Source organism: Pseudorca crassidens, chromosome 15, assembly GCF_039906515.1.
Source record: "Pseudorca crassidens isolate mPseCra1 chromosome 15, mPseCra1.hap1, whole genome shotgun sequence".
Classification (NCBI taxonomy): Eukaryota; Metazoa; Chordata; class Mammalia; order Artiodactyla; family Delphinidae; genus Pseudorca; species Pseudorca crassidens.
The window spans coordinates 8,897,648-8,925,400 of NC_090310.1; the positions used below are offsets into that span (position 1 = coordinate 8,897,648).

The window sequence follows — 27,753 nt, forward strand, 5'->3', positions numbered from 1 at the left end:
CCAGACTGACCGCTGAGTTACGTTAACCCCGCTAAGATTCGGATTCCTTTTCTATATGATGGTGATGATAACAGTACCTTCCTCACAGGGGTGTTGTAAAGAGCTCAGTGAGGTAATGCACATGGATCTCGGTGCCAGGCACTCAGTAAACCAACGGTAACTGTTGTCTCAGGGAAAAGCTGAGTGGGCACCATTGGAAAGGTCACATGTTACTCCTTTGATGGAAGACTCAGGCCATCTGCCTTGGTGTGCTGCCTGCCTCGAGGACCTGGTAGCAGCTGCCCCTGTTGGCATGGTGCCGTAGCTCTCAGAGTTCTGTGCACATCAGCCCAGGTGCCAAAATGTCAAGACACAGACTATAGCTCCAGCTGCCTCCCACTGAATAGACCGGAGGTCTGGGTTCTTTTCCTGACTCTCACGAGGACATGGGTGGGCACTTCTAGGTTTCTCAGCTACTGCAGGATGTTGGACCCCAGGTGTAGCAGGACACCAGTGGGTTCTCAGTACCTGTGATGTACTGAGAAACTCTGCTTCTTTTTTAATAGGAGATGCTCAGCAAATCCCGAGCTGGAGACACAGGAGTTAAATTGGAGGTGAATGAAAGGTCAGTCTGAGCGGCGTGGTAACACCTAGGTGATCAGGATCTGTCTTTCCTGTACTGGATCATACTGATTAGAATAGAACCTTAGCCACCACAGGGAAGGGCTGAGTCTATGGAATTGTCAATATCAGTATTAATGATGACCATGATATCAATATTGCATTATAGGGGAAAGAAACCCCAAGAGTCACTACTTACCTATTCCTTATGAAGAAGATCCACAATCAAGTCTCCTCTCTCACCCCCCTTTCCTTCAGAGCTTCACCTCCAGAATATTCCCTGCCTTTTTTCCCATCCCAAGTTTGCGTGTGTTCAGGAGAGAAAAAGAAAACAAGTCTTCCGCATTGTTTTTGGTCTCTGTTTTGTGTCCCTGACTTTTTTGTTGTTGTTTTTGCTTGTTGCAGGATCCTTGGCTCCTGTACCAGCCTAATGCAGGCTATTAAGGTCCTGATCGTGGCCTCAAAGGAGCTCCAGAGAGAGATAGTGGAGAGTGGCCGGGTAAGCATGGGTGAGGGCCCTAGACAGAGCAAACATCGGTTACTGATTCCCAGCTCAGTGAGAGGTGGAGTCTACTCGATACACATTCAGTGAGGTCTAGGTGTGCTGCCGTCCAGCCATATGTGTCCACCTGAGGGCACAGCTGCCACTCCCATGGACGTCAACAAATGCTATGGAAAGAAGCTGGGGCATGGCCAGGTCCCCGGAGGGCAGTCGGCCAGAGCCTCCAGCGGCAGGCTCATTCACCCCAGTGGATGTCACTGGAACCTGCCATGGAAGCCCAGTGTGCATTGCAAGTCTGGACTCTCGGAGGAGGGAGTGAGGACTTTTAAAACCAGGCAAATCAGAAATGCCAACCTGGTGCTGACTCTCCACTGTGGGCTCTGCCCATGTCTCTTTCTGTGCATGCGGGATCTTAGTTCCCCTACCAGGGATCAAACCCGCACCCCCTGCAGTGGAAGCGCAGGGTCTTAACCACCGGACTGCTGGGGAAGTCCCTGCCACATCTCTTTCCAACAGCAGTTAACTCGCAGTGATTCAGACAGACTCTGCCTCCGTCCCTTGTTGACATCATCACTTCAGTTTTCTTGCTCCTTTGCTGGCGTCATCAGCCTCTTTTTTCCTTTCTCATGTGCCCGTGTGTGGCTGCAGCTCAGGAGACAAAGGTCCAGAGAGGGGGCTATGAGCCTAAAAACAATCCTATAAAGAACGAAGCTATACCGTTTACCACGTGATGTTACAGTGAAATGACTGCCAGCCTTCAAGGAAGCAGGGTCTCATCAAAAGTAAAATCTGCCGGCACCCGGAGATGAATTTCTCAGGTTCCAGAATTGTTTAATATTTTGATGAGTAAAATGTATCTGGCTCAACATAAATGTATGGTGGAGTAGAAGGACGTGCTCTCACTCCCTCTTGTGAGAACACCAGAATCACAACTAGCTGCTGGACAATCATTGACAGGAAGACACTGGAACTCACCAAAAAGATACCCCACATCCAAAGACAAAGGAGAAGCCACAGTGAGATGGTAGGAGGAGCGCAATCACAGTAAACTCAAATCCCATAACTGCTGGGTGGCTGACTCACAGACTGGAGAACACTTAAACTACAGAAGTCCACCCACTGGAGTGAAGGTTCTGAGCCCCACGTCAGGCTTCCCAACCTGAGGGTCTGGCAACGGGAGGAGGAATTCCTAGAGAATCAGACTTTGAAGCCTAGTGGGATTTGACTGCAGGACTTTGACAGGACTGGGCAAAACAGAGACTCCACTCTTGGAGGCCACACACAAAGTAGTGTGCACGTCAGGACCCAGGGGAAGGAGCAGTGACCCCAGGCGAGACGGAACCAGACCTACTTGGTAGTGTTGGAGGGTCTCCTGCAGAGGCGGGGGGTGGCTGTGGCTCACCATGGGGACAAGGACACTGGCAGCAGAAGTTCTGGGAAGTACTCCTTGGCGTGAGCCCTCCCAGAGTCTGTCATTAGCCCCACCAAAGAGCCCAGGCAGGCACCAGTGTTGGGTCACCTCAGGCCAAACAACCAACAGGGAGGGAACCCAGCCTCACCTATCAGCAGTCAAGCAGATTAAAGTTCTACTGAGCTCTGCCCACCAGAGCAACACCCAGCTCTACCCACCACCATTCCCTCCCATCAGGGAACCTGCACAAGCCTCTTAGATAGCCTCATCCACCAGAGGGCGGACAGCAGAAGCAAGAATAACTACAATCCTGCAGCCTGTGGAACAAAAACCACATTCACAGAAACATAGACAAGATGAAAAGGCAGAAAAGGCAGAGGGCTATGTACCAGATGAAGGAACAGCTCTACAACAAATGCTAAAGGAACTTCTCTAAGTGGGAGACACAAGAGAAGAAAAGGACCTACAAACACAAACCCAAAACAATTAAGAAAATGGTCATAGGAACATACATATCGATAATTACCTTAAACGTGAATGGATTAAATGCTCCAACCAAAAGACACAGGCTTCATGAATGGATACAAAAACAAGACCCATATATATGCTCTGTACAAGAGACCCACTTCAGACCTAGGGACACATACAGACTGCAAGTGAGGGGAGGGAAAAAGATATTCCATGCAAATGGAAATCAAAAGAAAGCGGGAGTAGCGATACTCATATCAGATAAAATAGACTTTAAAATAAAGAATGTTACAAGAGACAAGGAAGGACATTACATAATGATCAAGGGATCAATCCAAGAAGAAGAGATAACAATTATAAATATATATGCACCCAACACAGGAGCACCTCAATACATAAGGCAACTGCTAACAGCTATAAAAGAGGAAATCGACAGTAACACAATAATAGTGGGGGACTTTAACACCTCACTTACACCAATGGACAGATCATCCAAACAGAAAATAAATAAGGAAACAGAAGCTTTAAATGACACAATAGACCAGATAGATTTAATTGATATTTATAGGACATTCCATCCAAAAACAGCAGATTACAATTTCTTCTCAAGTGTGCACGGAACATTCTCCAGGATAGATCACATCTTGAGTCACAAATCAAGCCTCAGTAAATTTAAGAAAATTGAAATCATATCAAGCATCTTTTCTGACCATTATGCTATGAGATTAGAAATGAATTACAAGGAAAAAAAACGTAAAAAACACAAGCACATGGAAGCTAAACAATACATTACTACATAACCAAGAGATCACTGAAGAAATCAAAGAGGAAATCAAAAAATACCTAGAGACAAATGACAATGAAAACAGGATGATACAAAACCTATGGGGTGCAGCAAAACCAGTTCTAAGAGGGAAGTTTATAGCTATACAAGCCTATCTCAAGAAACAAGAAAAATCTCAAATAATCTAACCTTACACCTAAAGAAACTAGAGAAATAAGAACAAACAAAACCCAAAGTTAGCAGAAGGAAAGAAATCATAAAGATCACAGCAGGAATAAATGAAAGAGAAACAAAGAAAACAGTAGCAAAGATCAGTAAAACTAAAAGCTGGTTCTTTGAGAAGATAAACAAAATTGATAAACCATTAGCCAGACTCATCAAGAAAAAGGGAGAGGACTCAAATCAATAAAATTAGAAATGAAAATGGAGAAGTTACAACAGACACCGCAGAAATACAAAGCATCCTAAGAGACTACTACAAGCAACTCTATGCCAATAAAATGGACAACGTAGAAGAAATGGACAAATTCTTAGAAAGGTATAACCTTCCAAGAGTGAACCAGGAAGAAATAGAAAATATGAACAGACCAATCACAGGTAATGAAATTGAAACTGTGATTAAAAATCTTCCAACAAACAAAAGTGCAGGACCAGATGGCTTCACAGGTAAATTCTATCAAACATTTAGAGAAGAGCTAACACCCATCCTGCTCAAACTCTTCCAAAAAATTGCAGAGGAAGGAACACTCCCAAACTCATTCTGTGAGGCCACCATCACCCTGATACCAAAACCAAACAAAGATACTACAAAAAAAGAAAATTACAGACCAATAGCACTGATGAATATAGATGCAAATATCCTCAACAAAATACTAGCAAACAGAATCCAACAACACATTAAAAGGATCATACACCATGATCAAGTGGGATTTATCCCAGGGATGCAAGGATTCTTCAATATATGTAAATCAATCAATGTGATACACCATATTAACAAACTGAAGAATAAAAATCATATGATCATCTCAATAGATGCAGAAAAAGGTTTTGACAAAATTCAACACCCATTTATGATAAAAACTCTCCAGAAAGTGGGCATAGAGGGAACCTACCTCAACATAATAAAGGCCACATATGACAAACCCACAGCAAACATCATTCTCAATGGTGAAGAACTGAAAGCATTTCCTCTAAGATCAGGAACAAGACAAGGATGTCCACTCTCACCACTATTATTCAACATAGTTTTGGAAGTCCTAGCCACGGCAATCAGAGAAGAAAAAGAAATAAAAGTAATACAAATTGGAAAAGGAGAAGTAAAACTGTCACAGTTTGCAGATGACGTGATACTATACATAGAGAATCCTAAAGATGTCACCAGAAAACTACTAGAGCTAATCAATGAATTTGGGAAAGTTGCAGGATACAAAATTAATGCACAGAAAGCTCTTGCATTCCTATACACTAATGATGAAAAATCTGAAAGAGTAAATAAGGAAACACTCCCATTTACCACTGCAACAAAAAGGATAAAATACCTAGGAATAAACCTATCTAGGTTTATTTTGTATGAATAAACACAAAAGTCCTGTATGCAGAAAACTATAAGACACTGATGAAAGAAATTCAGGATGATACCAACAGATGGAGAGATATACCATGTTCTTGGATTGGAAGGATCAATATTGTGAAAATGACTATACTACCCAAAGCAATCTACAGATTCAATGCAATCCCTGTCAAATTATCAATGGCATTTTTTAGGGAACTAGAACAAAAAATCAAAATTTGTATGGAGACACAAAAGACCCTGAATAGCCAAAGCAGTCTTGAGGGAAAAAAACGGAGCTGGAGGAATCAGATTCCCCAACTTAAGACTATACTACAAAGCTACAGTAACCAAAACAATATGGTACTGGCACAAAAACAGAAACATAGATCAATGGAACAAGATAGAAAGCCCAGAGAGAAACCCACACACCTGTGGTCAATTAATCTATGACAAAGGAGGCAAAGATATACAATGGAGAAAAGACATTCTCTTCAATAAGTGTTGCTGGGAAAACTGGACAGCTACATGTAAAAGAATGAAATTAGAACACTCCCTAACACCATACACAAAAATAAACTCAAAATGGATTAGAGACCTAAATGTAAGACCAGACCCTATAAAACTCTTAGAGGAAAACATAGGAAGAACACTCTTTGACATAAATCACAGCAAGATCTTTTTTTGATCCACCTCCTAGAGTAATGGAAATAAAAGCAAAAATAAACAAATGGGACCTAATGAAACTTCAAAGCTTTCGCACAGCAAAGGAAACCATAAACAAGATGAAAAGACAACCCTCAGAATGGGAGAAAATATTTGCAAACGAATCAACGGACAAAGGATTAATCTCTAAAATATGTAAACAGCTCATGCAGCTCATTATTAAAGAAACAACCAAATCCAAAAATGGTCAGAAGACCTAAATAGACATTTCTCCAAAGAAGACATACAGGTGGCCAAGAAGCACATGAAAAACTGCTCAACATCACTAATTATGAGCGAAATGCAAATCAAAACTACAATGAGGTATCACCTCACACCAGTCAGAATGGGCATCATCAAAAAGTCTACAAACATCAAATGCTGGAGAGGGTATGGAGAAAAGGGAAACCTCTTGCACTGTTGGTGAGAATGTAAATTGATGCAGCCACTATGGAGAACAGTATGGACGTTCCTTAAAAAACTAAAAGTAGGGGCTTGCCTGGTGGTGCAGTGGTTGAGAGTCCGCCTGCCGATGCAGGGGACATGGGTTCGTGCCCCGGTCCGGGAAGATCCCACATGCCGCGGAGCGGCTGGGCCTGTGGGCCATGGCCGCTGAGCCTGCGCGTCCAGAGCTTGTGCTCCGCAACGGGAGAGGCCACAACAGAGAGAGGCCCAAATACAGCAAAAAAAAAAAAAAAAAAAAAAAAAAAAAACTAAAAGTAGAATTACCATATGATCCAGCGATCCCACTACTGGGCATATACCCAGAGAAAACCATCATTCAAAAACACACATGCACCCCAGTGTTCTTTGCAGCACTATTTACAATAGCCAAGTCATGGAAGCAACCTAAATGCCCATCGACAGATGAATGGATAAAGAAGTTGTGGTATATATATACAATGGAATATTACTCAGCCATAAAAAGGAACGAAATTGGGTCATTTGTTGAGACGTGGATGGATCTAGAGACTGTCATACAGGGTGAAGTAAGTCAGAAAGAGAAAAACAAATATCGTATATTAACGCAATATGTGGAACCTAGAAAAATGGTACAGATGAACCGGTTTGCAGGGCAGAAGTTGAGACACAGATGTAGAGAACAAACATATGGACACCAAGGCGGGAAAGCTGTGGGAGAGTGGGGATGGTGGTGTGATGAATTGAGCGATTGGGATCGACATGTATACACTGATGTTGATAAAACTGATGACTAATAACCTGCTGTATAAAAAAATAAGTAAAATTAAATTAAAAAAAAAAAGAACAGAGCTATATCTGCTTTGGTGGTGCTTTTTATCAGTCCGAGAGGTGATGTTTTCTGCCCCCAAAATAGAAGGAGGGACTGAGCAAGGAGTATCTGTAGATTCTCAGACTGTCAGGTACTTCCGAAGCATAAAAGCATTTTAAAATTCCAAGTAGGAATTATTATATTTTTCTTTCAGTTTTATTGAGATATAATTGACACACAGCGCTGTATCAGTTTAAGGTGTACAACGTAATGCTTTGACTTAACGCATATGAAGCGATTATCCCAGTAAGTTTAGTGAACAACCGTCATCTCTTATAGATACAAAATGAAAGAAAGAAAACAAGTTTTTTCCTTGTGATGAGAACTCTTAGGATTTAGTCTCAGTATCTTTCATGTATAACACACAGCAGTGTTCATTATATTTTTCATGTTGTACATTACAGCCCTAGTACTTACTTATGTTATAACTGGAAGTTACACCTTTTGTCTCCCTTCCTCCAATTCCCTCCCCCACCCCTCAGCAATTATTTTTTTAATCACTCACTGTGTACTCACTGTCCTCTTTTGGCAAATCACAGAGAGCGGCTAGACTCCCCTCAGTTCACAAGTTATTTGTATATACATATAAATAATATATATATTCTTATATATACAATATAGAGATATTGGGATGTGATAGAAATGCTATAGGCTTTGGAGTCAGAAAAGCCTAGGATTTATTTCCATTTATTTCCTGCATATCCTTAGGGAAAGTATTTTTGCCTCTCTGAATCTTAGCTTTCTCATCTTTAAAAATGGGAATGATAATTACTCAGCCATAAAAAGAAACGAAATTGAGCTATTTGTAATGAGGTGGATAGACCTAGAATCTGTCATACAGAGTGAAGTAAGTCAGAAAGAAAAAGACAAATACCGTATGCTAACACATATATATGGAATTTAAGAAAAAAAAATGTCATGAAGAACCTAGGGGTAAGGCAGGAATAAAGACGCAGACCTCCTATAGAACGGACTTGAGGTTATGGGGAGGGGGAAGGGTGAGCTGTGACAGGGCGAGAGAGAGTCATGGACATATACACACTAACAAACGTAGTAAGGTAGATAGCTAGTGGGAAGCAGCCGCATGGCACAGGGATATTGGCTCGGTGCTTTGTGACAGCCTGGAGGGGTGGGATAGGGAGGGTGGGAGGGAGGGAGATGCAAGAGGGAAGACATATGGGAACATATGTTTATGTATGACTAATTCACTTTGTTATAAAGCAGAAACTAACACACCATTGTAAAGCAATTATACCCCAATAAAGATGTTAAAAAAAAAAATGGGAATGATAATGCTCACCCCTCGGGGTTACTGTGAAGACTGCATGGGATAATATATATAAAAGCACCTGGCACACAGTAGGCACACGATAAAAGATAGCTAATAGTATTTTTCACTTCCCTAGGGTACAGCATCCCCTAAAGAGTTTTATGCCAAGAATTCTCGATGGACGGAAGGACTTATCTCGGCCTCTAAAGCTGTGGGCTGGGGAGCCACTGTCATGGTGTAAGTATCCATCCATCCCAAGGCTCCTCACTTCACCCTGCTTTCCAATGATCCACCCCAGAGAACAACTAAGGGGAAGAATCTGCCCCCTAGAAATGAACTGTTGATAGGGAAGTTAATAGGACTGAAAGTTTCAAAGGGAGTCCTGGGTCTGAATATAAAGAAGATGTGGTACATATATACAATGGAATATTACTCAGCCATAAAAAGGAACGAAACTGGGTCATTTGTAGAGACATGGATGGTCCTAGAGACTGTCATACAGAGTGAAGTAAGTCAGAAAGAGAAAAACAAATATTGTATATTAACGCATATGTGTGGAATCTAGAAAAATGGTGCAGATGAACCAGTTTGCAAGGCAGAAATAGAGACACAGATGTAGAGAACAAATGTATGGACACCGAGGGGGGAAAGCGGGGGGTGGTGGTGGTGGGATGAATTGGGAGATTGGGATTGACATGTATACACTAATATGTATAAAATAGATAACTAACAAGAACCTGCTGTATAAAAAAAATTAATTTCAAAAAAAAAAGGAGTCTGGGTCTCCTGGAGCAACACGGCGGGTGGGGCAGGCTGGCTGAGCTCCCTGTCTGCCAGGGTGATGGGCGTGGTCTAAAGGTGAGGTCATTAGAGGTTGCAGCTGTCAGTTTCATAACCCATCTGGTTCTCACCTGACTATCAGGGATGCAGCTGATCTAGTGGTACAAGGCCGAGGGAAATTTGAGGAGCTGATGGTCTGCTCGCATGAAATTGCTGCTAGCACCGCCCAGCTTGTGGCCGCATCCAAGGTAGGACCTGTGTTGGGCTCCCCAGGACACTGTAAGTTCTGACTGGGTTAGAAAATATACCTGGACCATGGCACTGGCCCCAAGAACTGATTATTTATCCAGTATCCAGGTAGGTTGAGTCCCAGATAAAAATTCTGTCTCCAAGGGTCCCCTAAAAGCCTTTCGGCAGGGAGCCCCTCTAACCCACCTCTCCACGTGCATGCCTTTTGTCTTCATCATTTTTATTGCAAGTGGCCTTTACGTGTCCAGCCATGCCAACCTCTGATGAGCAATCGTACGTTCAAGGAGCGCTCAAATAAGGAAAATGCCGGCCCAGTAAGCTGGTTACCTGGCTTGGCTCTGAAGTTCCACAATTAATGTCTGCCTCTCTTCAAAAGGGTTCAGATTTGAACCATTGCCCCAGCTAATCCTAATGCAAAGCTCGTCACCAAAATCCTTCCATGAGTTGTAGAGTTCCCCAGGGAGTGTTCTTTTACTGTCCTTATTTATTGTTGTCCCAAAATAGTGATAAAGCTAGAGTTCGAGGCCACCAAGTAAATAAGCCAGGAATGATTTTGTTTTTAATTTATTTGTTTAATTTATTTATTATTTTTGGCTGTGTTGGGTCTTCGTTGCTGAGTGCAGGCTTCCTCTAGTTGCAGCGAGCCGGGGCTACTCTTCGTTGCAGTGCGCGGGCTTCTCATTGCAGTGGCTTCTCTTGTTGTGGAGCACAGGCTCTAGGCACACGGGCTTCAGTAGTTGTGGCTCGCGGGCTCCAGTAGTTGTGGTTCGTGGGCTTCAGTAGTTGTGGCTCGCGGCTTCAGTAGTTGTGGCTTGCAGGCTGTAGAGCGCAGGCTAGGTAGTTGTGGCACACGGGCTTAGTTGCTCCACGACATGTGGGATCTTCTTGAACACCAGGGCTCAAACCTGTGTTCCCTGCATTGGCAGGCGAATTCTTAACCACTGCGCCACCAGGGAAGCCCCAGAAATGATTTTTAATATTAGAGAGAGATGCCAGGAGTTGACCCCCTAGGTAGCGATTTTTGAGAAGTTGAGTGGTGACCACAGCAGAGCCCATATATTTGTCAAGAACCATCAGACCGACTATCTGATTCCATCCTTGCTGCTCTATGTTGTGTGACGCTAAATCTGCTTGGTCCTGGCAGGTGAAAGCTGATAAGGACAGCCCAAACCTGGCCCAGCTGCAGCAGGCCTCTCGGGGCGTGAACCAGGCCACCGCCGCAGTTGTGGCCTCAACCATTTCTGGCAAATCACAGATCGAGGACACAGGTAGCCTTTCAGAAGCAGCGCTTTTCTCATCCATCCCATGTGGCTGCTCGTTACATTCTTCTCCACGATTCCGATCTCCCACAGTCCTGTTTCCAAATTCTGTCTTATTTTTCATCTTTGTACATTCAAACTTACCTTCTCAAAAGTTGAGACACCACACAAGCATGCTGTTGGTCACTCTAGGGACAGGCCTTAGCTAGATTGTCCATTTAGCTATTTCTCTGAATTCAGAGAAATGACTCCACAGGCCTGATTGTCCATTGGGGTGGGGTCTGACCCTAGTTACCCTGTCATTGTCTTCCTCCCTCTCCACCCCTCACTTACATTCACGCGTATGTTGGTAAATGACAAACCAAGCATTTCAGCAGAGCATTGGCACCGGCCACCTCTCAGGTAAGTGTCAGCTGGGGTGTCATTCGACAAGACCCTCCTATTTCCATCATTGCAGACAGCATGGACTTCTCAAGCATGACGCTGACCCAGATCAAACGCCAGGAGATGGATTCCCAGGTAGGAACTCCATCTCTAAGTCTGGTCAGACTCCATTGCCTATGACACTGACCCCACATATTATTCCCATGGGGAGAAGTCAGAGAGAAACTCGCGGGGGAAATGAACACAGAGGTACATATCACCCCAAGAATGAACGTAAGTGATGCTGGAAGAAACAGCGGAGGTGGACAGAGGTCATTAGTAAAGATCAGAATCTTAACTCTTGCCCACCCGTCTTGGTCTGGCATCCCTCAAAATGTTATCAGCTCTCTCCTAAGCGGACCATAAACTGGTATTTAATAGTCTTATATTGACAATTTTTTGAAAACTTTCAATATGAATTATTTGTATATGACCTTCAGGTTTTTTTTTTTAAAAGTCAATCCACTGTTAACCCATCAAAGGCGATGCCATTTCTCAGTTTTAGTAAAGTTATGCCGTGCAAAATAGGATCCTGGAGAATACCTGACGTCCTTGTTCTAGAATTTCTGGTCACAGTCCTGGGGTAAAGTCCAGCTTGAGACTGGTGAAGTCTATACTCAGCATTTTTAGGAAAAGTCATGTGCCAGGTGTCTGTAGACACTGAAAGAACTGGGCTCAGTTCTGTTGTCTCTGCTGAGCTACTGCAGAAGCAACTTATCTATATTGTATGCAAGTATGTGTTTTAGAATTATCCCATGGCGGGGCAGGGAGAACAGGAAAGAGTATTGCTGAGACAAGTCTGGCCACGAGTTGGTAGTTGATGGAGCAATATGAAAGGTATATGGTGGGGTTCACTGTACCAGTCTCCATCCTTCTGTATATGTTTTACATTTTCCATAATAAAAAGTTTAAAAAGCAAAAAAAACCAAACCACCGTACTGGGTCTAGTTGCTTCCTCTCTGCCCATCTTCAATGCATTCAGCCTCAACATATTGTAAAAATGTAAATGACGACATGTCAGTTCCCTGCTTAAAAGCTTCCGCTGGCTTCCTTTGGACTTCCTTTGGACCCAGACTCCTTCCCCTGGCCCGTGGGCCGCAGGCGTAACGATCCTTGCCTATTGCTCCAACCTCACCTCATGACTCTCTCCCGGCCAAAAGTTACTTCCTGAGAGTAGCCTTTGCTGCCCACCCTTAGTCTTTATCACTAAGTCGCCCTGTGTCATTTGCTTTATGATCAGGTCTTTTCTTGTTCATTAGTTTGTCTCGTCCCCCCATGAGGTAAGGGGTAAGCAGGGACCTTGTCTGTCTGAGCACCACTGTGTCTCCAGCACCTGTAACAGAGCCTGGGGTCCATTATGGGAGCTCAGCAAATATTTCTTGCAGTAATAAATAAAATAGTTAATGAGGAGGAATAGCCAAGAACCAACCCTTCCTTTAGTGAGATTGTACCTTTTCCTGCACAATAGTAACCCTAAGTTATACCAACCCCTCAAAAATGCCAGAACCATTGTATTTGGTTCCTGTCTAGACTTCCAGAGAACTGGGGTTGAAGGAGATGGGTTACAACTGGATTAGAATGTATCATATAGGTAGACTAAACATTAGAGTTGTCCTTTTCTTTCCATTTTTTCTCTTTTTATTTATTGAAATGGAGTCGGTGTACACTGTTACATTAGTTTCAGATGCACCACATAGTGATTTGACATTTGCCTACATCACGAAATGATCGTCACAGTAAGTCTAGTCGCCATCTGTTTCCATACAAAGTTATTACAATAATACTGACCATGTTCCTTATGCTGTATATTATACCCTTGTGACTTATTTTATAACTGGAGGTTTGTACCTCTTAATCCCCTTCACATATTTCACCCCCCTCAACCTCCCCTCCACTCTGTCAACTACCTGTTTATTCTCTGTATCTGTGAGTCTCTTTTCATGTTATTTTGTTTGTTTTGTTTTTTAGATTCCACATTTAGGTGAGATCATATGGTATTTGTCTTTCTATGACTTACATCACTTCTCAAAATACCTTCTAGATCCATCCATGTTGTCGCAAATGGCAAGATTTTTCATTTTTTTTAATAGCTGAGTAGTATGTTTTTAGTTAGTGATTTATCAGAGGAACGTAAGATAAGCCCTACTCCCATTTAGGCATTTGGACCGTAAAGTATCATTCATTTCCAGTAGAGGGTCCCAGTGAGAAAGCATAAAAGCCATTGGGATAGATGGATGAACGAGAGGATGGAGGAATTAGAGCAGAGACAAGGGTGAAATTGAGGACTGGGTAAGCTATGGATAACATGGACGACGAGTCCTGGACCACAGAGGAAAGGGATTAGGTCGACATGAGACCGTTCTCAGGTCCCTGCTCAAAGCAAAGGCCACTTTCCCCACAGGTTAGGGTGCTGGAGCTAGAAAACGAACTGCAAAAGGAGCGTCAAAAACTGGGAGAGCTTCGGAAAAAGCATTACGAGCTCGCTGGTGTTGCCGAGGGCTGGGAAGAAGGTGAGCCAAGGACTGGCACAGCCCCCAGGGAGGGAGGTGGGGGGATGCTGTGGGCCTCCCCCTCCCATACAGCGGAACCAGGAACTTCTCCCTCCTCCCTTCTATTCACAGGGCATCTTTTTTTTTTTTTTTTTGTGCGGTATGTGGGCCTCTCACCGTTGTGGTCTCTCCCGTTGTGGGACACAGGCTCCGGACGCGCTGGCCCAGCGGCCATGGCTCAGGGGCCCAGCCGCTCCACGGCACGTGGGATCTTCCCGGACCGGGGCACGAACCCATGTCCCCTGCATCAGCAGGCGGACTCTCAACCACTGCGCCACCAGGGAAGCCCTCACAGGGCATCTTTTTTCTCCAGTGGTGAATAACCCATAAGCCCCAAACTGGTGGTGAATAGAAAGCTTTTGTGGTCATCTTTCAAGACCTGAATGTTGACCAGTGGACTGAATGGTCACTCACTCACACCATTGCCTTCCAGACCCAGTTAGCCTGGTTTTTCTCCCCAGGAGTTTAGTTTCAGGCCAGCATCAAGTTGAGTAGTGAATGAATGAATAGTGGTCAGTGAAGGTCCAGCAGACAGGGCAAGTGAATTCCAAGCTTCTGGCTGCCTAGAGCCAGCTATGGGTAGCAATGGCGAGAGACAGAAAGGGTCAGGAGCTAGAAACAGTGTGGAGTGGAGAAAGGTTCACCCCACCAGCCCAGGGACTCTTGGTCGCCCGGAGTCTGTGCGGGCTGCTTTTCTGAACATCCAAAGTAGCCAACTTGATCACAACCAAGATCGTGATTCTCGTTGGGCTCATTGACTCTGGGAGCCCACCACAGATGCCGCCCAGTCATTCCTGGACACTTGACCCAGGGAATAGGTGGTTATGATTATGTATTTTAGAGCCCAACCTGGCGGCCGTTTCTGTTGGCTAGATGAATGTGTGCGTGCACCAAACACTATGAAACATAAGTGACACTTGTCTTTTAGGAACAGAAGCATCACCACCTACGCTGCAAGAAGCGATCACCGAGAAAGAATAGAGTCACACCAACGTCCCACAGGTCAGAGTGTAAATCCTTGTTGCCCATCTGTGTGTGTGTGTGTGTGTGTGTGTGTGATTCCCCCAGTCACGGGCCAGCCCCTGGGAGTGCACGCCACACCCCTCATCCGGTGCTGAGCACCTGCCCGACCTTCCAAAGACTCCCTCCACAGCCCATGATCTGTGTTCTCTCACTCCTCCCCCACCGCCAAGAAGAGGGGAGCCCAGGGCCACCCCGACAGAGGGGACCTCCCTCCCGGTCCTGCCTGTTTTACCCCCAAACAGTTGGTGTCCTTGTTGGGGGGTGGGGTGGGAGGCTTGTTGCTACTGCTGTTGAGCTGGAGAGCGAAGATCTTACGCGTTTTCTTTTCTGTTTTCTTCTCAGCCTTTTCCGTTTCATCATTTGCACAAACTTGTGAACACTGGGGGACTGGTGAATTCCAAACCATGACCCGACCCTGAGGCTGCACAGAGTCGGAAGAAGAGCAGAAGTGTCCTGGCCGAGAATGCCAAGGCAGTGCCCCCCTCTTTTGGCAGTCCCATGGATTCCCACTGCTTCTTATGGTGGTCGGGTCTTTTTTTCCCCAAGTTTCACTCACATAGCCAACACTCCCAGGGGATCGCCCCTGAAGCCCTGAGCTATTGGGGGCCCCTAACCACAGCAGCTCACAGCAATGGTGCTGCCTAGGCTTCGCCACGGTGCTCCCCGCCGGCCCCCCGAGCCGAGCGTCCTGCTGAGCAAGTGTGGGTCAGCCGAGGCCACTCCCTGGGGCCGGGCGGAAGGAGAGCGAGTGCCTTGCCTTCTAAAGCTGGAGCCCAGCCGAAAGCTCTGCCCACCTTCACAAGTGAGGGGCGACAGAGAGAGGGAGAGGAAGGGTGCACACAGCCCAGGTCTTCAGGAGGCCACCTTTCTTGGAAACTCCTTGTGACCGGGCTGAAAAGCCTTATCCCATGCTTGAACCCAGCCGGTGAGAGTAGCCACACTTCCTCCCCCCGGAAGGAATCTTCCATGGCCCCTCAGTTGACACCTCCCTTCATACCCAGGCAGGGCCCTAAGAGGGAACACGTGAGGGGTTTCCAATCCCTTTCTCCAAATGTCTGCCTTGGCACCCTCTTGAATCTCAAGAAGATAGTTCCATGTTCTACCTAATGGACAGACCCAGAAGATCAGGCCAACTTACTTGCTCCCAGCAGGAAAGACCCTGGGCTTGGTTTGGTACCTTGAATATTCTGACTGATCTCCATTAGCAGCAGTGCTGGCAGCAACCAGGATTTCAGGTGTGACTGTGGCTAGGCTTGCGTTGCCGCCTGAGTACATCCGTCTTTAAGAATCGGAAACAAGACCTAGAGGTCATCCCGATCTGTCGTTGCCGGTTTGGGTCTTGAAGGGGAAAGCTCCTCAGAGCATCTGGGTCAGGGAAAACAAGAGAGGGGGGCCACTGGCTCTGACCCCTTCCAACCACACATCCCGGGCCCTGGCTGCCTCGTGGACAGGATGAGGACAGAAGGAGCTTGAACGACGTCCTGGAGATGGGCGGCCCGCCAGCACTTCTTCACCTCCAGATGGACCCCAGCATTTAAGTGACCTTCCCATCTTGGACAAACAACGTCTTCCTTCCTTTATCTGTAGCAATTCATAGGTAGTAGCCAACAAGCACTTCCCAGGACCTGTCCCCAAGGACCATTGCTGAGTGTTGCTACGTGACAGGTTGTGAGACTCCCTTTTGATCACTGTGAATCAACTCTCTCTCCTTCCTAAGCCCCCACCGCCGACTCCCTTTCTCTGCATTTTCTAACTAGGGCACTCAAAAACCTGCGTCCCATGAGCTCAGATTATGAGACGCAGATGTGTGATCTCCATACTGGGCTGACGAGGCGGCAGCAGTAGAAACTGACCGGTCTTACGTTTACTGCTTCTTTGTGCTCAACTATTTTTCCACCCAAGCCTCAGAAGGAATGATGTGTAGCATCCCTGGCCCAGCTGTGCCTATTAAGCCAATTGGTGTGTTCTCAGCATGGGTCAACACTTCCAAACGTGGCTGGTCCTCACTTCCAGAATCAAAGCCATTCAGACTATTGTGCTCCAAATTACCGATGGGGGGAAAATCTAGTATATGGGACCAGATTAGGATTCCCTGAGTAACGCTCCCTCTAAAAAGAAGCCACAGTAATTTTTAAAACCTTCATGGGCTTCTCCGGAGTAATAAGACAGTTAAGAAAGCACTTAAACAGGAACACAGGCTAATTCAGTCTCACATGAGGAAATATAGGTCAGAATTAGTATAATTACTTTTATAATCGCTTGACTCAGAAGCTAGTCCATTCTCTAGCCCAAATCAAAATGTCGTACCTTGGCTACTCTAAAAATGAGCGTGTTATCCTGGGTGTGAAATGCCTTGGTTAAAACAGGAATCACATCCTCAGGCTAAAAATGAACCTCACAGCCTTTTAAATTAGTCACTGAGCATCATTCGTGACTTGAGTCTCATGGGTCAGTGTGAATGGGTCAGAGCAAGGCAGGACAGCAATGAAGTGATGCCTTAGCGTTGACGAGAGGCCGAAATACAGCCGTATCCATGATTTTAATTGTGTAGCACAGTGTCTCATATCTCTAGAGTAAGGATATGAGTGTACATAATAAGGAAAAAACATTGAAGGAAAGACCTACCTCTGTGGGGTTATTTATATCTGAGCACGGAGTTTAAATGAGACTCGAATTTAGATTGTTTGCTGATTCTGCTGCCCACAACAGGATCCCTGAATTGGAGTCCCTGACCCAGTGGCTGGAAGAACCATTGTCCAGAGCATCCTTTCTTTGAAGTGTCTGAGCTGCCAAGGCAGACGGCAGGGTTTACACCGGGTACCACGGGGATCATGAGCTCATGTCTCCAGTCCGGTTGGTTTGCTTCGGCCTCTCACTGAGGAGCTGGTTTGGGGCTTGCACCTGGGTGGCGCCTGCTTCTTGGCCAGCTCCTTAGTCTAGAGGGATCTCCTGGCTCCACTTACCTTGGTCTTTACCAAGTGGTGATGTTCTTGCTACCTTCTACCACCTTTCTGCGTCTCTGGAAATCCTTTCTGCCAGTGAAAGCCTTCAGTCCTGGCATTGGCCTTCCAACCAGACTGGCTTTGCCCGGTCTCCACCATCCTCGGTCCTCCAGAGACCACGCTGCCTGTTGCATAGAAAACCACCACCTCGGGCCTGCCAGCCATCAACACAGCATACCGGGCCAGCTGTCTACTGCTCACATCTCCCAGGTCCAGACCAAAATACAGGATTAGCAACCCACAGTGGCAACTTGGCCTCTCACCCCAGGAGCCAAAGCAACATGAAACAATTGGTCAAACATTGTTGGGTCCGATTCTGAGAGTAGGTGATTTCCAGACATGTCTTTCAGGTGACCCTCAACTACCTCAGGTTTGAAGGCCCTAAATTAGGCTGATTACTACTCATAGGGACAAACTGAGGGGGTTCAGATAAATCTTGGTGATAACGCAATTGTCTCAAACTTATAACAAACTCTTTCACATTTAGGTTTTCAGGGATGGGATTGGGTTTTTTCTTCTGTTTTTAACCTTTTCCCCAATTTTCCATTAGAATAGTTCCTATAAATGAATTTCATTTTTCACTGAGTGCCTACCTTCCCAGGGCAGGTAGCCACTGGCTTTGTTTCCTTCCAACAGTACTTTTATTATGGTATTAAGACTTTCCTTTGTATAATACATTGCATCTGTGTTTTCAATTTTTCAATAAATATTTCAACCTGGCAATGGAGAGGAGTGGTGATAACTGACCAATCAATGTGGTTTTGAGGTCTGGGGTTTCAGTGAAAAGCCTACATTTATATCCCAAGGTTCACTGAATCCACTTAGCTCTGCACCTCTGGGAATGTGTCTTAAAAACAGGACGTTTTCTGAAGCGTAAAACTATTGCATTTCCTATGCTACTTTAGAAAAAAGAAACATTAGTTTGCACCCCTTAGCACTTTTCCATCCTCTCTATCCTCTCGTCCTTGGGAGTGATCAAACAGTGTCTAAGTGTTCAATGTAGTACTGTAATTTACCTAGAAGGCCAGGTCACTGCATGAAATCTGGGGTCTTGAGCCATGGATATTCCTTTCTCCACCCTAAAGATGTAAAAATAATCTGCCATCTGAAAAATGCATGGGGCGAATTCTGCTCGGGGCCAGAAGCTGCCAATCACAAGGGGATTCAGAGCGAGCCGGTCACGGCTACCAGAGGATTTGCAGAGGGAGCTGACAGAATGGGGCCGGCTGCATGGTGACTTTCCCCGGCAGGATCATCTGTAACCTAATGCTGCCAGTGCGTTAAGCCAACAGGACCTGCCAGGGAGGAAGGGAGATGGGGAAGGCCTGGGGTTGGCAAGCAGGGGGATTGCCCAAATGACTCACAAAGGACAGAGAGAATGAAGCAAGCCATCGGTAGAGTCTGTAACTAAGGAGGTCAAATAATCAGGAAAACTGAAGGAAAATAGTGTTGAAAGTGCCCAGTGGGGAAGATGATCTTGATAAATACAGAAAACGGGAAACCCTTGCCTACAGCTGTGTTTTTCTGCTCTCTCTAGCAGGATGCAAAGGTGAGCCTGCTCCATTTGAAGCCCCACTGATAGAATGGACGGTTCTTGGTCACAGCCCTCTTGCATGTCACTCCTGGAGCTTGAGTGTGAAACTGAGAGGTCCAGAAAGCCAAGCAGAGAACCACCGGGAGCAAACAGGGGCCCCAGGCTTTGAAGTGCCTTCTCCCCGAAACCTGCACATGACACTGACCAGGTGCCCCAGAGGTTCTGGTACTTACCCCCTTAGGGGTCTTTCCGGGGCCCTGTGGCCAGGCCCCAGTTCTAAGAGGGCAGCCTGGGTGGCTGGTCACTCTGGCCAGTGGAGTATTTCTTACGGGGAATCGTGAGATCAGGCCACCAGAATGTTTTATGGCTAACAAGCCGTAAAGAAGGACCAAGGGGGAGTTAGGGTTTATACAGACAGGAGCCAAATTTGTTTGGGACCTAGGGGTGGCCCTGGCAAAGTGAAAATGAACAAAGGGTTGAAATGGGCAAGTGGGAGGGTAGCCTAGATGAGATTGAAGCCAAGGGTATATAGCCAAAATATCCTATATACCACACTGTTGTGATTTAAAGCCAGTGAGATTTAATCTTGGTCACCATGGCTGTACTCAGCCTCTAACACATTACCCAACGTACGTTTAAACATTCTGGAGTGAATGAACTCTTTTTACACCACATTCTTAGTTATACACATATGTTATGCATCCGTTCATTGCACAGGCTCTGAAATTTCCAATGAAGCCTTTCCGTTCCCTGCCCTTACATTAACATACTGATTAGTCATTGTTAAGTGTCTGCTCTACCAGGCACTGGGAACACAGTGGAGAGCAAATACAGACGCGGTCCCGCCCTTCTGGAGCTTACAGGCTATGGGAGGAGACAAATAGGATAATCAAATAATCACAGTAACAAGTGTGTAAGGACAACTGGAGGAAGTGCAGTAAAGGAACAGGACAGAGTTCTCTGAGAGCATGTAAGGATGCCACTGGGGTGGGGTACAAAGGGAATTTCGTTTTTACCTGGACTGTTTTCTTTTGATGGGGTTCAGGACGTGCTACCCCAAAATATAGCACTTTGGCCTGTGGAATATTTGAAACTGAAGGAAATTGAGAATGGCATATGGAGGAGGGACTTTCTGACCTTCCTCTGAAGCAGATCATGTGAGAGGTGCCCTGCTTGTACCCAGAGGAAAGGAACCTCCTTATCTCCACGTGAGGGATGCCGAGAGGAATCTAAGCAGACCTCGCTGTTTCCCCAGTTTCCTACGCTCAGCTCGTGTCCTCTCTTCCTCTCCCATTTTCCCTTAATTCTCCACTCTTCATCCAATCGAGCATAAACACACTCAGGTGTGACTGCCTCTTTAGGTCTTCATTCCCTTATGAAGGCTCCCACATCACATAGAACTTACATCAAAGACATTTGTGTGCTTTTCTCATTAGTCTTTTGTTACAAGGGCCCCAGCTGCGAACGTAGAAGGGTAAAGGGAAATGACCTTTTCCCTCTGTTATAGTTTCTGGCAACCACGGAGGGATGGCTGGGACACCTCACTGGCTCTGCGGCCTGTAGACAGGATCCTGGGAAAACTAACCAAAACCAGTGAAAGGTAAGAATGTTCTACCAAAGTCAGCTCTCCCGGGTCTCCGTCTGTAGGGCCCAGTTGAGAGAGGAAGGTAAAAAGTATCTCCTTGTCCCTTCCTTTTCTAATTCAGATTAGCACAAGAAAAACATTTGTCAAAATTAATTCTTTGGATTGTGGGACTTCCCTGGTGGTCCAGTGGTTAAGACTCTACACTCCCAATGCAGGGGGCCCAGGTTCGATTCCTGGTCAGGGAACTAGATCCCACATGCATGCCCCAACTAAGAAGTCCGCATGCCGCAACTAAAGATCCCATGGGCCGCAACGAAGATCCCATGGGCCACAACTAAGACCAGGCACAGCCAAAATAAATAAATAAATAAATATTTTTAAAAAATTATTTGGATTGTGACTCTGGTTGAATTTGGTTTGGGGGGCCCATTGGTTATTGATCTTGCTCTCCTGTTTGTCAGCTCCTGCTTTCCTGTTTGTCTTGTTTTTTTGTTTGTTTTTGCGGTACGTGGGCCTCTCACTGTCGTGGCCTCTCCCGTTGCGGAGCACAGGCTCCGGATGCGCAGGCTCAGCGGCCATGGCTCACGGGCCCAGCCGCTCCGCGGCATGTGGGATCTTCCCGGACCGGGGCACGAATCCGTGTCCCCTGCATCGGCAGGCGGACTCTCAACCACTGCGACACCAGGGAAGCCCCCTGTTTGTCTTGTTTTGTGTCCTGGGAGCTCGTCTTGGCTTTCCTCCTGCCAAAGCATGAACATTGTCAGTTCTTGCCTGTGCAGGAGGCCAACCAGCAGGTAGGGTCCCCAAGAATATGGCTGCACAGAAATGTGGGCAGTACCTCATTTGCAGCTAACATCCTACAAATTGTTCCCAGCTCTCTGGGGGAAACAATGATCTTTCTTTCTTTCTTTTGGCTCTCTTTGGGAGTGGCTCCAGATCACAGGAGGACTGCGTACTTGCACCCTCTGTGCGGAGGCCTCTTGTGTCCTCTGTTAAGTCATAAACAGCTTTTACTGGTTTTGGTTTTGAGTCAGTTGGCACAGGTATGACTTTTGGTTTTAAAAAAGAAAAAAAGGAGTAGGTAGTCAACACTGCCAGGAATATTTGTTGTTTATCTCAGCTGATAATAAGATATTTGAAAGAATTTTTTTCGAGGGGAGTTCCCTGGCGGCTTAGTGGTTAGGACTCGGTGATTTCATTGCCATGGCCTGGGGTCAATCCCTGGTTGGGGAACTAAGATTCCTACAAGCCGCGCCAAAAAAAAATTTTGTTTTAACGAGCTCTGTTGTCAGAAGTTGGCTTAATTGGAAGCTGATATCCAGACCCTGATAGGAGCTATTTTTTAAGGCGTCTCTTGTTTGTGTGGTCGTGCTGCTCCATGGGAACTTCTGTCCACTGAAACCCCGTTCTCGAGCCCCTGCCGACGGTATGGTGCACCAGACCTGTCTTCCTCCTTTTTTTCCTTTAATGTTTTATTTATTTTATTTTATTTATCTCTTTGTGGCTGCATTGGGTCTTCATTGCTGTGCGCGGGCTTTCTTCTAGTTGCGGCGAGCGGGGGCTGCTCTTCGTTGGGGTGCGTGGGCTTCTCATTGCAGTGGCTTCTCCTATTGTGGAGCACCGGCTCTACCCGCACAGCCTTCAGTAGTTGTGGCTCGCAGGCTCTAGAGCGCAGGCTCAGTAGTTGTGGCGCATGGGCTTAGTTGCTCTGCGGCATGTGGGGTCCTCCCGGACCAGGGCTCGAACCCGTGTCCCCTGCGTTGGCAGGCAGGTTCTTAACCACGGCGCCACCAGGGAAGCCCTGTCTTCCTCCTTCTTGTTGACATGATGCTGCTGGGGATAATTGGATCGTCATTGGATTCTTTGGGAAACATAAGATCTCCCCGAACTGGCCCCTCTTCAACCTCTCCCTTGCCATTGCTTCTGCTTTTTTCCCCTGTGCCTTCTTTGATCTTCCATCACTTCCCTTGAGTCCTCTGCTGTGACTCCCTTCAAGCCCCTGGCTCCTCCATCCTTCTGTCCACCTCTGCCAGACCTTGTTATACACCAGCCCCTCAGCCACTTGAACTTTAGGCCCCTGCTCTCAAGGGACTGAGGGTCCCCCAGAAGCAACTACCTGAGGCTGTAAAGGAAAAAGGCTAATTGCAAAAAGGCTGACTATTTTATCCACTCAGATGAGCTTTGGAGACATCCAGACAGCCGCTAGATGTCTCCTCAGTCACTCACCTAAAGCGTAGTTCTCAGCCTCCATAAGATTACCTATCAGGTCAAATGAAAATCCTAGAAACTTGCTCCACAAATATTGATAAAAAGAATTAGCCCTTATATTGAGTAGGTAACCTCAACTTGTCCCATTTGCCAGAAACACAATTTGGTTAAAAATATAAAGCAGGTATAAGGACTTCCCTGGTGGTCCAGTGGTTAAGAATCCACCTTCCAATGCAGGGAACGTGGGTTTGATCCCTGGAACTAAGATCCCACATGCTGCGGCATAACTAAGCCCATGCACTCTAGAGCCTGCGCACCACAACTAGAAAGAAGCCTCTGCGTCACAACAAAGATCCTGCGTGCCGCAACTAAGACCCAACTCAGCCAAATAAATAAGTGTTTTAAAATATATATATAAAGTAGGTATAAACCAGTGAGTTTGTATTACTAAGTTTTACTGACGCATGCTTAAAATTATAAAATGAAAGCTCTAGGATCACTGCATTTGTCTGTATGTATGCGTATGTCTATGCATGTATATTACGTGTAGGTGATTTTTTTCTACCTTTGGATGGTATTACCAAATTAGTTATAAAATCCATTAAAGAGGCTCTATTTGAATTGGCTTAGAGATAAATGAGTGAGAAGTCTAGAAACTAACCCAATTTTGTTTTAAGTTCACATGATCTGGGATAAATATTTGGTAAATAAAGCTAGTCTTAAAATTGTTGGCAAAATAAAAACGGGCATGTCTTTGGAGTTGTCAGCATTAAATATAATGCAGACATACAATTTTTTCCCACCTAGGTTTATACTAAGTCAAACAAGCTTAAGTTATCTCTGCTAGATACTTAAGATTATAAAACTATAAATCCAACCTAAGAACAAAATTTACGATAGAAATGAATTGCTTGATGTGTCAAGCATGGCAATTTAAAAAATTATGTTTAACTTTGAAAGCTCTTTGCTTCTGTGATATTTTTGATACGTGCCTGATTTGTCAACGAGAAAAATAACTTGAGATGATGGCTAGCTTTGTTTATTGTCTCATGACATTTTCACAAGCAAGTCAAGCATTGCTAAAAGTGTTAAGAACAAGAGAATTAAATAGACATGAATGAAAAAAGTTTATAAATAAACTTTTCAACAATAATTTTATTTTCTAATATGTATACTTAAAAATAGGTTCAAAAACCTTTTGACAACTTGAAACCTTAAAGCTGTTCTAAGTTAAGTGATATTCAATGAATATCTAGATCATTTCCAAATAAGGTAAAATACTGAAACATTAATTGCTGACCATAAGTTTATTTATTTGGGACTTCTTAAATTCTACAGAGACAAAAGATATTCGGGTTCATTAGTGAACATGAATTTTGCCACATGGAAAATTGTACTGTGACAACAAGATCCTACTGTATAGCACAAGGAACTATCTTCAGTATCCTGTAATAAACCATAATGGAAAAGAATAGGAAAAAGAATATGTATATATACGTATAACTGAATCACTTTGCTGTACACCAGAAACTAAGACAACATTGTAAATCAACTATACTTCAATTTTTAAAAATTGAAAATTGTACTATAAGGAAGCATATACCCATAAAAAATTATGAGACAGTATATTTGTAAAATGTATTAATCTTCTACAGAATGATAGTATGTGGCAGACAGTTCACAATTGCTTACTTCCTAGTGTTCACAGAAAAATAAAGATTATTAATGGGTAAAAATTATAATCAACATATGTAAATGAAACTACTAGAAGCCATAAGGATGAAGTGAAACAGCTATATATGCCAAACATGCAAAGTATGAAGGACATATTTTTGTTAACGGAAAAAGAGAAATTCAGTCCTAAAATAGAATGACTGGTTGTTCTAGAATGAGATGGAGGAAAAGAATAGGACAAAACCCAAATGGATTTTTTTTTTTAATTGTTGAAGGTTTGTGGAAAAGGAATCTTGGAAAAGGAATCTTATTTTGTGTGGTCAAAGCTGGCTAGGATTGGACAGATTTATTTATAAGGTTCCTTTTTTTTTAAATTAGCTTTAGTGTTAATTGTACACTGATACACACCTAAAATTTGGCTTTCTCTGTTAAAATGACAAAGATTTCTTAGATTAGTGGTCTGTTCTTAATAAGAAATTGTAAAAAAAAAAAAGAAAAGAAAAGAAAAGAAAAAAGATTTATCTTTTAAGTAATCTGTCTGGGAAACCAGATTTTGTGTTTTGTAATTATTTTCTGTGCTTCATGTTGTCTTTATCAGGTCTTTGATTGAGTCTTCTCAGTATCAAAAGAGCTAAGTTTTGTTCACACCCATGTGACCTTCTGTATTTGCCTTTAAAATCGTTTATTGTCACTTTGGTTAAAAAGATGACTAAGGGACTTCCCTGGTGGTGCAGTGGTTAAGAATCCACCTGCCAATGCAGGAGACACGGGTTTGAGCCCTGGTCCGGGAAGATCCCACATGCCATGGAGCAACTAAGACCGTGCGCCACGACTACTGAGCCTGCGCTCTAGAGCCCGTGAGCCACACCTACTGAAGCCCGCGTGCCACAACTACTGAAACCCGTGCACCTAGAGCCTGTGCTCCGCAACAAGAGAAGCCACCTCAATGAGAAAGCCCGTGCACAGCAACGAAGAGCCAATGCAGCCAAAAGTAAATAAATAAATAAATTTATATATATATTAAAAAAATACAGATGCAAAGGAGATGTAGGTGAGATCACTTACCAAAAGTAGAGTGGAATGGAGTGGAAAGTTTGTGGCAGACTATAGAAAGTTTGGAGGAAATGTAGTTAATATGACAGCAAGGTCACAAGAATGGATAGAAGAACTTCCAGTCTACAATAGGAAGGAGCACAAAGCTGTGAGAAAGCACACATTTGTGGAGGAGTGAGAGCAACGTTCTTTGCTTTTCACCAGCCATGTTTGGTATCTCTGCAGCCAGACTGGAGAAAGCACACAGCCTGGTTTAGCGAGGGATGGAAACTGGCAAAAAGGCAAAGTGAAAAATCACTGAGGTGAGAGTTGAAATAATTGGTCATAATATCCAAGCTATCTGGGGACAGAAGAGAAGCCCAGAATGCTGCTGGTTAGAGCAAGAGGGCCCTACAGGCTGGATTAAGGATGAAAGTGTATTTGAAGTAGAACTGGAGGAATGTGAACTATTCCCAATAAAATGAAGGTGTGAGAGGAGTGACAGAATCAGAGTTTGAAGGAATTTCAGAGTTTGAAAGCCACCAAAAGGGCTTTTCTTTAACCCTCAGACTAGTAGAACAGGTATTAGCTGTTCAGTTTGGGCTCGATCTGGTAATAGAGTTATTGTAATGGAGGAAATCCTCTTACCAATTGTTTAAATAAGTGCCGGTTCTAAATGCACCGTTTTCCAGGCAGTCTTTATAACGATCTGAGTAGCTTACAAAGAACACAACAAAATCCAGCCAACCGACCGTGGGGAGTCTCCAGCTGTGTGCGGGTGCTCTCTTCCTGGGGCGGGGTGTGTGTGTTGTCCCAGAAAAACCTTGCACCTGCAAAGGGCAGAGCAGAGAGGGGATTAGGGCTCTCAAAAAGCCACAGCCTTGCAGGAACTCAGTACTGTAGGGAGCGTGGGTTACTGGGACTGAGTAGATGCCCCCTCCTGTAGAAAAGAGTCACTGAATAGGATTCCCCCGGTCTGCAAGGTGGTCATGCAAGGATCCTTACCAAGCGCACTTCACGCTTCCACCTAAGACTCTGCCCGCCCACTGCGGACAGAGAGTGGCCTACCCTGTTGCCTGGCAACCGGCTCCGTCTCGCGCCTCAGGCGGGAGTCGCCCACAGTGACGTGAGATGCGCGCAGAGCATGCTGGGAGCACGCGGTTTCGGGCTGCCTCTGGGCGGTCTAGTCCCGGAGGCCGGGGGCAGGTCCTCGCGGCCCGGACTGGCACACGTCGGGCCCTTGCGGGCCGCAGCCGCCTGGTCTGGCCTGTTGCGGGAGCCGTGGCCCAGCCATCACCTGGAGGTGCGCAGTCGGGTAAGCCCCTTACACGCCCTCAGGCCGCCTAGGCCCTGAGCATCTTCCAGGCTCCCCTCTGAGCTGGTCACCCGCGGCTTCCGACTCCGACGAGGTGGTGGACGCAGAGCAGTGTGTGTGGGGGGGGGGGGTGAAGCACATCAAATTTACAAGGCAGTTCAGCGCGTAGTAGGTACACAGCATTTGTTGCTTAGTGATCGCCCCAGCCGTTCTTTCTTGGTCTTCGTCACTGGTTGCTATGCTCCTGCCCTCGTGGGTCCCAAGGTGCTGCTCCTGGAAGACATTCAGTCTTCTGTGCCTGCTGCTCCTTCCCTGATATCTGCTCCTCAGCTCGGCAACATGTCTCTGTTCAGGGTTCTGTTCTTGGCCCTCTTTTAACCGATGATGGTCTCTTGTAACATCTCCTCAATTACCAGGGTGATTTAGATGGCTCCTTAAGCGCTCTCAACTAACAGGACTCTAAGCTCTAGGACTGCATTTTATCTGTCTGTAAGGCAGCTTTGTGTGCCTTTTTTCATACCTCAGACTCCTTCTAAAATC

At 45.3% G+C, this 27,753-nt stretch overlaps 2 protein-coding genes and 1 non-coding gene across 6 annotated transcripts in view; all 3 read left to right on the plus strand.

The window, feature by feature from the left end:
- HIP1 (huntingtin interacting protein 1) overlaps nucleotides 1-18,588 on the plus strand; it is a 153,711-nt gene extending 135,123 nt beyond the window's left edge. For all 4 annotated transcript variants that reach the window (XM_067705883.1, XM_067705885.1, XM_067705886.1 and 1 more), the window contains 9 exons: nucleotides 546-604; nucleotides 1,006-1,099; nucleotides 8,717-8,817; nucleotides 9,503-9,608; nucleotides 10,754-10,877; nucleotides 11,326-11,387; nucleotides 13,693-13,801; nucleotides 14,769-14,842; nucleotides 15,206-18,588. In XM_067705883.1, coding sequence (XP_067561984.1) covers nucleotides 546-604; nucleotides 1,006-1,099; nucleotides 8,717-8,817; nucleotides 9,503-9,608; nucleotides 10,754-10,877; nucleotides 11,326-11,387; nucleotides 13,693-13,801; nucleotides 14,769-14,821 — 708 coding nt within the window. In that variant the 3' untranslated portion in view covers nucleotides 14,822-14,842; nucleotides 15,206-18,588. The remainder of the gene's footprint in view (nucleotides 1-545; nucleotides 605-1,005; nucleotides 1,100-8,716; nucleotides 8,818-9,502; nucleotides 9,609-10,753; nucleotides 10,878-11,325; nucleotides 11,388-13,692; nucleotides 13,802-14,768; nucleotides 14,843-15,205) is intronic.
- A 147-nt stretch (nucleotides 18,589-18,735) lies between these two features.
- Nucleotides 18,736-27,753, plus strand: part of POM121C (POM121 transmembrane nucleoporin C) — a 49,731-nt gene continuing 40,713 nt past the window's right edge. Inside the window, exons 1-2 of the mRNA XM_067705882.1 lie at nucleotides 18,736-19,607; nucleotides 20,907-20,999. Of these exons, the coding sequence (XP_067561983.1) occupies nucleotides 19,594-19,607; nucleotides 20,907-20,999 (107 nt within the window). The 5' untranslated portion in view covers nucleotides 18,736-19,593. The remainder of the gene's footprint in view (nucleotides 19,608-20,906; nucleotides 21,000-27,753) is intronic.
- On the plus strand, nucleotides 21,157-21,229 carry TRNAG-CCC (transfer RNA glycine (anticodon CCC)). Its single transcript has one exon. It is a non-coding gene; the product is annotated as a tRNA-Gly (tRNA).